Source organism: Notamacropus eugenii, chromosome 4 (genome assembly GCF_028372415.1).
Source record: "Notamacropus eugenii isolate mMacEug1 chromosome 4, mMacEug1.pri_v2, whole genome shotgun sequence".
Taxonomy (NCBI): domain Eukaryota; kingdom Metazoa; phylum Chordata; class Mammalia; order Diprotodontia; family Macropodidae; genus Notamacropus; species Notamacropus eugenii.
This window is the reverse complement of record NC_092875.1, coordinates 75,583,478-75,594,980: the sequence shown is the minus strand read 5'-3', so window position 1 is coordinate 75,594,980 and position 11,503 is coordinate 75,583,478. Positions and strand designations below refer to the sequence as shown.

General features: G+C 38.0%; 1 protein-coding gene across 3 annotated transcripts in view; it reads right to left on the bottom strand.

Annotated features, from left to right (window-relative positions):
• LOC140499970 (adhesion G protein-coupled receptor E3-like) overlaps positions 1 to 11,503 on the bottom strand; it is a 70,860-nt gene that overhangs the window by 17,881 nt on the left and 41,476 nt on the right. For 2 of the 3 annotated variants that reach the window (XM_072602065.1, XM_072602063.1), the window contains exons 7-10: positions 5,666 to 5,727; positions 4,951 to 5,049; positions 2,494 to 2,656; positions 383 to 499 (exon numbers count right to left, since the gene is read on the bottom strand). In XM_072602065.1, the coding sequence (XP_072458166.1) occupies positions 383 to 499; positions 2,494 to 2,656; positions 4,951 to 5,049; positions 5,666 to 5,727 (441 nt within the window). The remainder of the gene's footprint in view (positions 1 to 382; positions 500 to 2,493; positions 2,657 to 4,950; positions 5,050 to 5,665; positions 5,728 to 11,503) is intronic. The other variant, XM_072602064.1, reaches the window with a different exon arrangement.

Here is an 11,503-nt window from a genome sequence, read left to right as displayed (position 1 = left end):
TATAGACAGTGATTAGAGGAATCTATCCAAAAGTCAAGCATGATGGAGTGGATAGAGACTCAGTCTCAGAATCAAGAAGACCTGGCTACCTAATTATGAACATGTCACTTAACCATTCAATGCCCAGGCAACTCTCAAAGATAAGAAGTTACAAATAAATCGTTGATCTGCCTTGGTAAAGTCAGTTTACGCACTGGGATTTTCCTCAAAATGATGAAATCACATCTATAACTCACCTCCCCCTACCCTATACCCCAATAAACAAACTTTCAAACATTAATGAGAAGACCTCATTAGACTGACTGAGAAGCTAGCTTCTTAATATAAATGAGAAATACTAAAGGAAGTCCAGACTAAATTATGGAATTTTTGTTTTCTGTACCTTTTGAGTCTTTTTTAGTCATTGGAATGCAATCAAAATCCATTGTTTCATTACCAGCCTCCATGTGGAATGCATTGCTTTTGTCACAGCCACCCTCAAGTGTCAATGCTCGAATAACTGATAAAAAAATCAGGATATTTAAAATGAATGCTCATATTCACTTATTGTCCATTCCTCAAAATTTACTTGTGTCATAAAATAGGTATTTAACAAGCATCTTTGGGTGCAGAGACAGAAAAAACTATGTGATGGAGAAATAGGCATTTTGTTGCTAAGGGGATCCCAAACATCCAGCAGAAGAGCATTTTGATGACTTAGTGCCTCTAAAATAGAAAGTTGTTCAATCAATCAATAAAGATTTATTGTCTGCTATGTTCCAGGCCCTGTGTGAAGTGCTAAAGAAACATTACCTCCTTTAACATACATGTGGATTCATCACCACCATCATCATCATTGTCATCATGACCATTATCATCTCTCTTTTGCACATGGGGAAAGAAAATTTAAGAGTTGAGTAGCCCAGAGTTGCATAGGGAATCCAGAGAAAAAATAAGGATCAGAAATCAGAATTGTGGTACAGTGGAAATAATGCCGCATTTGCAATCAGAAGACCAAAGTTCAAATACCAATTCTACAGCTTACTACCTCTGAGACCCTGGGACAGTCATGAAACTTTTCTGAGTCTCAGTTTCCTCATCTATAAAATGAGGTGTTCATACTACATCATCTCTGAGGACTTTTCTTCCTCTAGATTCTGTGACCTTCCTATCGATTCTGTTTTATTCACTGCACTCTGTTAGCTTCCAAGAAAAAAAATCAGAGGAAGTCAATTATTAGAAACCATTCCTATGCTGGGAGAGTTAATAGTAATATTCAAAGAGATAATTCTGATTTTCTGCGCAGATAGAAACTTAAAAGGAATCTTCCTCTCCTCCCAGTTTTATCTCTTCTGAGCCTTTTGAAATAGACAAAACAGTTTAGAATTCCTGTAATTTGATCACAAGGTTGTTCTAGTGATGTCACCTTTTGAGTAATAAGCATTTCAGGATTTTCAACAATGTTGAAATCTTAACTGCTTTGTCCACCTTATGAGCAGATATATTTAAAGCTCTCTTTCACCTAAAGGCAAATATCTTCAAAACTGCATACCTTTGTACCTAGAAATGCTATTATCAGGTGGTAAACATTTTGTATTTTATATATATATATATATATACATATATATATATACACATATATATATATATACACACACACACACACACACACACACACACACATACATATAGGTATGAGGGTAGCTAAGTGGTGCAGTGGATAGAGCACCAGTGAGGAATCAAGAGGACCTGAGTTCAAATCTTAACTCAGACACTTGACACTCACTAGCTGTGTGACCTTGGGCAAGTCACTTAACCTCAATTGCCTCATCCTGAGTCATCTCTCGTCATCCTGATGAATATCTGGTCACTAGATTCAGATGGCTGTGGAGATGAAATGAGGCTGGTGACCTGCACAGCCTTCCCTTACTCAAAACAAAGTCAAGAGCAAGTCCTGTCATTATTTCTCTGATAGCATGGTCTTCTTCGGCAACACATATAGGTATGTATAGATAGATAGAAAAATAGATATAATATCTGAGAGATCAATGAAAGATGAAAAGGACTCATACATACAAAGATATTTGTAGCATTTCTCTTTTTGTGTGATGGCAAAGAGCTTGAAAGTAATCCTTTGGGGAATGGTTGAACAGACTATTGGATATAAATGTAATGGAATACTACTGTGACATAAGAAACAATGAGAGATATTTTCAGAGAAAACTGGGGAACTTGTATGAACTGACGCAAAGTGAAGTGAGCAGAACCTGGAGAACAATTTTCCCCAAAACACAAACATGGTAAAGACAAATAACTTGAAAGACTCAAGATTAACAGTGATTCCAGAGAACCTGTGTTGATTGCTACCTATCTACTGAAAGAGAAATGATGGACTTGTGATATACAATGAGACACATTCTCACATGGGCCATAGATGAGTGTTTGTAAAAGCACACACAACCAAATAACACCCAAACTGCCAACCCAGGGAAAGCTATTCATGGCCAGTCTTACCCATTGATTTCTTATTTTCTGAGATTGTCCTTCCAGGAGGAAGATTGAGGGCAAACTCATATATAACTTGCTGTACAGTCTCAAGATAGAAGGTCACTATCTGTGCTCTTTCTTCTGCGCTTTCATTCAGGTCCAGACGAATGTCAAGATTATTGGTAATGGCCTGTGGTGAAAGAAAACAATGAATGCTCTGTTACTAACTTTGATTGTGGTTTCTGGGTTGCTCCAGATGGTTTTATCATGGTTGTATTTTCACCATGAACTAATCTGGGAAATATCAAATTCTCAGCCTTTTGCTGAAAAACATAACATGTCCTGGAAATAATGGACCTTGAAATTCCTATAGCTACACAAGGTTTGCTAGGCATTTTACTTCCATTATCTCACATGATGCCTACACCAGTCCTATTGAGTTAAAGTCTATATTTCATTCCTAGTTACAGATGAGGAAACTGAAGCCCTGAGAAGGAAAATGACTTGTCCATGGTCACACAGATGGTATGAGTTCAAGGCAGGGAGCTGAGTTCAGCTCTCTTCTAAATGCCATGAACAACACTCTTTGTGTTCTATTATGGTACCTCTGAGAATTTTTTTAACTTATTTTCATCTCCTGAAAGTCAGAGGAAAGTGGTATAGTTTAAGGAGGGTAACAGTGGCCATGCCATAGAGTATGTTTAGAAGTAAACATGTGCCCAGGCTATTTTTATTGTGATATTCATTCTGTACAGAGGATTCAGTCTTCCAGAGAAATGCCCTATCCACTTCTGAGAGACATATGCTTTGGCCTCTTGATAGAAGGTACGTGCACTAACAGGGTTTTGGCTGGTTCCTCTATGCTATCAGCTACTGCTTTGGAAAGGTTTGATGCCCTTGATTAGTGGGTATGGAGACTATGTGACTTGATAAGATGAAAAGGGAAGGTGAGAAAGACTGAGTTGATAGTTGGATAAAGGAGAGGGTAGGAGATCAGTGAAGTATATATAGCCCAGGGAAAAGAATTCTCAATTTAGAGTCAGAGGTTCCTGAATTCCAATTACAGCTCCATTGCTTACTGTCAGTTGAATCTTAACCATATAATGATGCCTTGGTTTTCTCATTCCTAAGATCAGAAGGGTTACGATAGACAGCCCTTAGGGTCCCTTCCTCCTCCAAATCTGTTATCGTTTGAATTAAGCACAAGAGAGTGATATTCTTGCTTTAGTCTAATCCGTAACTTGTTATTTTCCCATCCCGTAAGAACCATGTCTGCTGAACATGGAAATAAAACTCGTCTACCCTCCACATTGTCTCCCAAAGGAAATGAATGGGATTGCTAATTCCAGTGCACTTGGGGGCATCTCTGAATAACAGCACAACATATCACTTTTTAGAGTTTTTCAACTTTGCAAAAGCTTTTCTTCCCAATAGTCTTAAGTGGTTTTTTATAGGTAATTTTGTACATGAGGGGTTGAGGTTTGGAGATGTCAAGTGACCTGTTCATAGTCACATAGTGAACCAGGACTTGAATCTAAATCTCCTAACTCCAAACCCACTGAGCTCTTCCACCTCTCAATATGGTGAGATATCCCAACAAGGTAAAGGTGCCCTAAGATCAGAGGAATGAGACTTCTTCAAAAACTACCATCTTCCTTCACCCACCCTTTGTGCCCAATCGTAGCCTCAGGATTGGGTCATCAAACTCTGTGTCTGAAAAGGACTTATGGTCCTCAGAACTTCTTATTGTACTTCAAGTAAAGGCCATAATATGGGGTGGGAGGAGGTGGGGAATGTGCTTCCAGGAGGAGAAGGAAAAGTAAGAAAAATTAAATTTAGTGCTATATCATTTAATTATGCTTATTAATTTATAATATTCCCTTCTCTGTTTAAAATCCCCACTTTTTAGTTTAACTCAAACTTTAAAAACCTGCTTCCAGGAGAAGACTGAGGAATGTGATCACATTCCAGCCTGCTTTCCAAGGCCTGGTCTGGGCCTCTCTGTTTATCCCATAAACAGAAGCTAGACTTAACTCATCCCTACTACCAAGCATCAATCTTGCTCCTGGCTCTTCCAACTAAAAGTTTGGCTCATAAAGGAGAAACTGAACCAGGTAGATCCTAATGGGGATGACTTCTCTTACCCAGATGGCTACAGGCTGCTGACTCTCATAAGCAGGCCTTGTTCATCATCGTTCCCCACAATGATGAAGTAGGAGGAGCTGAGAGCTCTTAGCCCAATTACTCATTGAGTATCCACCAATTAGGGTTGGCCCTAGCTTGTCAGGGAAGGCCCCTATAATGTGATGTCAGGAAGACTGATTGGAACTTTAGGTGGCCTTGAAAGTTCCCTTGGTGTCTCTGATCCCCACAAGGTCACTGGCCTCAATTTATTGACTATTTGCTGGCTTAATTAATAAACTGATTTTTCATGACCACAATTTTGTCTCTCACAATTCTATATGTCATAAAAGGATTTCAGACCGTTATAGAAGAAGCATTGTCATTTCCACATGCACTGGACAACTTCTTTAAAGCAAGGCAAATGTCTCTGTAGCCTTTCAGAGAGTTGACAGCATTCTGCTAAGAAAGACCATGACAAAAATTATTTTCATTCCTTTAAATCTAACTTCGTTAAAATATAGCATTTCAACTTTTCATTTATAACTTTGAACAAACAGCTAATTGACTACTTCTTTGATTTATGTAATATGGCACCAAGAAATTAAATAAAATTTAGCATATGCTAAGAGAGATATAACATCTAGAAACTTCAAGAGGAAAAGGCAAAACACATACATACATACACACTCACTCACACACTCATGCACAATGAAGACAGAACACACGCAAACTTTGACCACATTAGAAAATGAATAGATAAAGAATCCAGATGAAGACTTAGAGGGAATGACTGAAAAGTTGTTATGTAATTTTATGTATTGAAATAAATTACTTTAAATGGACATAGTTACTAAGTAAGTTTATTTATATACAATATAATTATATATGACATTATTATGTGATATATTGTACGTTGATATATAGTTCATTTATAACTAACTTTGCTAGGTGGTATTGATGATCAGTATTAAGTTTTAATTAAACTTTTAAAATAAATATTCACATAGATTTGAAAGCTATTTATTTCTACAAACTCCTCCCATATATAAGAAATACATAATGATGTGAAACTCACATGTATCTCACAGTTTCTTGAAAATGTATCTTTGGTAAGATTAGAACACGAGTCATTTTTGCCTAGGGAAGGAAACAAGAAAGGCATATTTGGGGAAAAGGTATTATTCAATGGAAGAAATGGTTGCATTGACCTAAGCAAAGGGAATTTCTCTCCACCTCCTTCCAGATTCCAATCATACCAGGTGCCTAAGGAGGAACTGAAACTAAGTCATTAATAAAACAAGTTGCAAAAGGCAAAGGGAAAAGAGAGGAGAGAATGAAGATAAGAGCCTATGGAAGGGGATTCTGTATATAGGGCTGAGTTTGAACTAGAAGATTGGGAGGTCCATTTCCACTGTAACATTCCATGAGTTTATACATTGTGGTCTAAATTGTGGTTTACTTTTATCTGGTCTTGTGGTATGTTTATGAAACCCTTTCACACTTAATTGCATAATTCTTGATATTCAATCCCCAGGGAGAAAATGGAGCTCTCCTCATTCCCTCCATCACTTAAGTGATTTGTCTGTGAATGTGGCATATGGGAACAGCACCATTTTGAAAACGTTACACAGATGACCATGAAAGAATCTACTTTTGTTTACTTGAATTGAATTCTATTATATTGACAGGGACTGTGTTGGGTCAAGGTCTTGAGATGTGTGAGAGAAGGGGACATGTGATAGAGGTTCCACATGGAATATGATCTTATTTACACTCACAAAGACAACATAAATGGTTCCTGGTGATATTCAAAGCTTACAAGAGGACAGGGAGTTATGACCCTTGCAAGTGTTCACCTTGAAATTTATGATTGAATTCTATCCAGAAAACAACTCTTACGTAGAGATGCAGCTGCAGCAGTCACTTCCCCATGGGTTAATGAAGTCTGAGTTTGATGCACAATCCATACTAACTGGAGCCACATACCCATTAATATATACAGCAAAAGAGGGTGCGGTAAGGAGTATGAGGAGGGAACTGAAGGTTTAGCACCTTAGGACAATGCCTCACCCTCCCATTTGTTAGTTTCCTGCTGGGGCTGGGGCTAGGACTGGCCATGACAGATGACTCTATACCAGTCCTATATTCTCTGTTCTAAGATCTGAGTGCACAGTAAACATCTGAAAAACTAAGGTCCCTTCTTCCCCCTTATACCTTGACCAAATAAGTGAATTATCTGTGAATGCAGGGAAAAATTTAATCCAAAAGTATGGTTTTGTCCAGCAGGATGCAGTGATCACATAAGGACCTACCTTATCTAGTTTGTCTGGGACAGGTAAGAAGGTTGATCTCTAGATTTTTCAAAATGTGCTTTATGTTTTATATATATACACACACACATGATGCTTATGCATCATGTATAGAGATATAACTTTTCATATGGATAGCTGACTGATATAAAATGGAATCTAGCCTTTGCCAGGGTTGTTACCAAAAAGGAATGCCCTGTGGCATGCTCCATATAAAAGTTCTTTCCACTTAGGTTTTTTTTTTGAAGCTGCTCTTAAGCCCCCTTCCAAGATGGTGGAAGTAGCAATACCTCTAGGAAAATTAAATCTCTGTCTAGGGTGAATAAACTATATAGCCTGCTATGTGCAGAATTCTCTGCCCATGGAGGCTGCTCTGAGCAGAGGCCAGAGGGACCATGTGATGGATTTGCTTCTGCTAGCTCACATCTTCATGAACTTAGGTGAGAAACTTACAACTGTATGACTGTCTTAAACTATGTATTCATATGTCATTACATTGTTAATTTAGTGGCCAACCACATCACCTATCGCACCACCATCACCACATGCCTGAAACACTCTCTGTTTTCACTTCCATATCACAGAATCCTTGGCATCTTTTTTAAAAAGCGGCTGTGGGGCAACCTCCAAAATGAGGGCTTTCTGGATTCCTTTCCTCCACTTCCAGCTACTCATATTTATTTGTATTCTCTTCCATCTCTTTTATTTCCTTATCTCTATATAGGTTATGTTCTCTGGTTCTCCCCTCTCCCTAAACAATCATTGACCTCATTCCTAGGAGAATGAAATCTTCTTTAAGTCAGAGAGATAACATAAATGTTTGTAGAATTTAAAGAAAGTGACTGTACTTCTCTATACCTGGATTGCTTGATAGCTAAAAAGGGGTGAATCTTGATATGGTTCTAAAATCTGTCTCTGAATCCAAGAGGCTTATTTCCTTCTTTCCACCAGAAGTCAATATTTGTTCTCCCAAATGCAAAGAGTATTGTGTCTATATCTCATTGATCTTTGCTAATAATGCTTTCTCTCATCTGATATCAAAGAAATTTGGACTTCTATTTAGAATTTCTCATAATCTCAGTATTTTATATATACATACATACATACATATACATACACATGTATGCATACCTTCATATGTGTGTGTGTGTGTGTATGAATTAAAAGCCTGAAAAGATTTTAGGCTTCCTGATGTATGTAGAAAAAGTCAGGATTATTGCTAGATAGGAGAGAAAATAATGTTGCTCCCGCTGTTCGAATTCAGTTTTTGTATTAGATTTGATTCATTTGCAAAGAAGATGATGAAAAAATTGAAATCCACCCCCCAAAATAAAGAAGGCAAAGGATCTATGAGATTTTTGTCACAGATATTCCCTGAAAAAGATTTGGTGACATAGGACCCCCAATTCGGATTGAACAAGGAGGATTAATCAAACATGAAGAAAGTGTATCCTCAGCTTGAAGGTAGTTTCTGATTAGAGGCATTCCAGTGTCAGTGATTAAAAAATTGAGCTTTTAAAAACTGATTAATGTTTAGGGCACTAGCAGGATAGTCAGGAGTGGCCTAGAAATGTGTTTTGAAGAGCTCACCACCTGGTAACTCTCCTTTGATTTCCAAAGTAGGAAACTCAGAACCAGTTTAGAGCATGGGACATCCAGCACTGCCCTATTGTGAAAGATGGAGTATTTAGTTTGCATTCAAACTAAGAACTATGAATTAGAATGTAGTAAGATGTGCTCAACTGGATTTCAGTTCCAAAGCAGCCAAGAATTTTCTCGGTGATAATACAAAACTGGGTTCCCTCCTCTGGACCTTAGTTCTCTATTATATTAAAATATAAAAAAGTGAAACTTGATGATTACTAAAGTTTCTTTCAAATGGAACATGGAATGAAGGATGTATTGGATGGATATATAGATATATCATAGGTAGATAGACAGATAAATAGATGTCTATACATCTATCCAATACATCCTTCATATGTGTGTGTGTTTTAATACGATAGAATATTCCAAAAGTCTTTTTATAGTTTCAACTCTCAAAACTATTAAAACAGAACTTAAGCAATTTTTAGGAAAATTCAGTAAAAACATGGAGATTAATTGGATGACATTATGAGGATTCTGCCCAGAAAATCTCAGATTCTTGGCAGATTTCTCTCTCTCATTTAGTTAATGGATACTCAGCTCTATTTGGCAGTGAGTCACGAACTCGCCTTTATAGATCACTCCTGAATCTTTGAATTGCACCTTCTCACTGCTGGATACAAACCCAGCCTTGGAGGGGAAGGTCTATTTCTTTTTTGTTTTTATACCCTAGCAACTAGTACAGTTCCTGCAAAGAAGAAGTGATTCATTAGCTTTTTTTGAATTTAAATAATGTGACTATTTCTTTCTACTTGGATTGTTTGGTAGCTAAAAATGGGTGGGTGCTGAATTTATATTTCTACTTTTAAAATCTGCTGCTTCTTGGAGGCTTTTGTCATTCCCTTCACAAGAAGTGAATTCTCTTTACCCAAAACACAAACTGCACTGTGTTTATATCTCATTGCCTTTCTATCATAATTTATTCTCTCATCTGATATCAGAGGATTTTCTAGGAGTGTGTGTGTAACTTGGAGAAGCAGTGACATTTTCACACTTGTCTGCATCTGAGGATTGGAGGAGAAACCAAAGACTCATGTCAAAGAATGAATCTACAAGGTGGTCTAAGACTTTCTGGGCAAAGGAAGAAAGAGAAGGGAAGGAAAGGGAAGGCAAGGGGAGGCAAGGGAAGGGAAGGCAAGGGAAAGGAAAGGAAGGCAAGAGAAGGCAAGGGAAGGGAAGGGAAGGGAAGGGAAAGGAAGATAAGAAAGGGGAAGAGAAGAGAAGAGAAGAGAAGGGAAGGGAAGGGAAGGGAAGGGAAGAGAAGAGAAGAGAAGAGAAGAGAAGAGAAGAGAAGAGAAGAGAAGAGAAGAGAAGAGAAGAGAAGAGAAGAGAAGAGAAGAGAAGAGAAGAGAAGAGAAGAGAAGGGTAGGGAAGGGAAGGGAAGGGAAGGGAAGGGAAGGGAAGGGAAGAGAAGACAAGAGAAGAAGTCACTTCATGTTTCAAAAGGAAGCCCCAAAGGGTCAATCAAGAGGCTCCTATCTGATCATCCTCTGTAGCAAATCACTGTGACTTCCTATGGTCCAGGTCTTCTCCTGGGGTTAATTTTTAACTCTTTCAAGTGTTCTGACAAAATGCTGAGGACAATTAACCCTACTGAAGTGTTCTTGACATCTAGAAAGTATCTTGAGAAGCAGAATTTTAAGTCTGAGGCAAAGAAGTTGTTCATTATCTTACTTGAGTATAACTCAAGAAAGGCCATACCTCTCACTGCTAAGCTGAGAAGTCTCTCAGAAGAAGATCTTCTTAGTGAGAAAGGGACCGGAATACTGCCCAGGGAAGTGCTGATAGAGAGGATATGAGAGTCTTAGCCGGTAGAGTCCTCAAGACATATTTTACTATCTCTTGCAGGATAGAAAGGAGTCTAATCAGAAATCTTTCTCATGCTTATGGATGGAGAATCTTCTGTGGGTTTCATGTGCATACAAGCTTCTTGAGGGCAAGTATTTGTTTGTTCATTTTTTTCTCTGAATCCCCATTAGCTAGCACAGTACTTGACAGAGAAGAGGCGATCAATAGAGTTTTGTTGAATGCAAAGAAAATTGAATGCATTTCTGTGTACTTGGATTACTTTCAAGATATCATCAAGAAAAACTGTCCTGATATTCTAGAACCAGAGGATAAAATAGAAATGGAAAGAATAAACCAATCACCTCCTAAAAGGGATCCCAAAATGAAAACTCCCAAGAACATTATAGCCAAATTCCAGAGCCAAGGAAGAAAGCAAGTATTGTGGAGAGCACAACTTACTTTTACATTATGCTTTTACATCAAAGGATCAGAGGGCTTAGAATATGACAGTCCAGAGGGTAGAGGAACTAGGATTACAACCAAGAATCACCTCCCCAGCAAGGCTAAGTGTAATCCTTCAGGGTAAAAAATGGACATGCAATGAAATAGAGGACTTTCAAGCATTCCTAATGAAAAGAACAGACCTGAATTCAAAATTTGACTTTCAAATACAAGACTCAAGAGAAACACAAAAAGGTAAACCAGAAGGGGAAATCAAAAGGAACTTAATAAGGTTAAGCTATTAACATTCTAGCCAGAGAAGATAATACTTGTAACTCATAAGGATTTTCTCATACATAACAGCAGTTAGCAGTATATATACACAGAGAGTACAGGTGTGAGTTAAATATGATGGAATGATATCTTAAAAAATAAAACTAAAGGTTGAGAAAGAGGGATACACTAGGAGAAAGGGAAAGGGAAAGGTAGAATGGGTTGAATTATCTCACATGAAAGAGGTAAGCAAGAAATTTTATAAAAAAGGGAAAGATGGGGGAGGTGGCAGGGAACACTTAAACCTTACTCTCATCAGAATTGGCTCAAAGAGGTAACAACATATTCGTTGAATTGGGCATAGAAATCTATCTTACCTTCCAGGAAAGTAAGAGGGGAAGGGAATAAGAGAACTGGGGTGCTGATAGAAGGGAAGGCAGGCTGGTGGGGGTGGT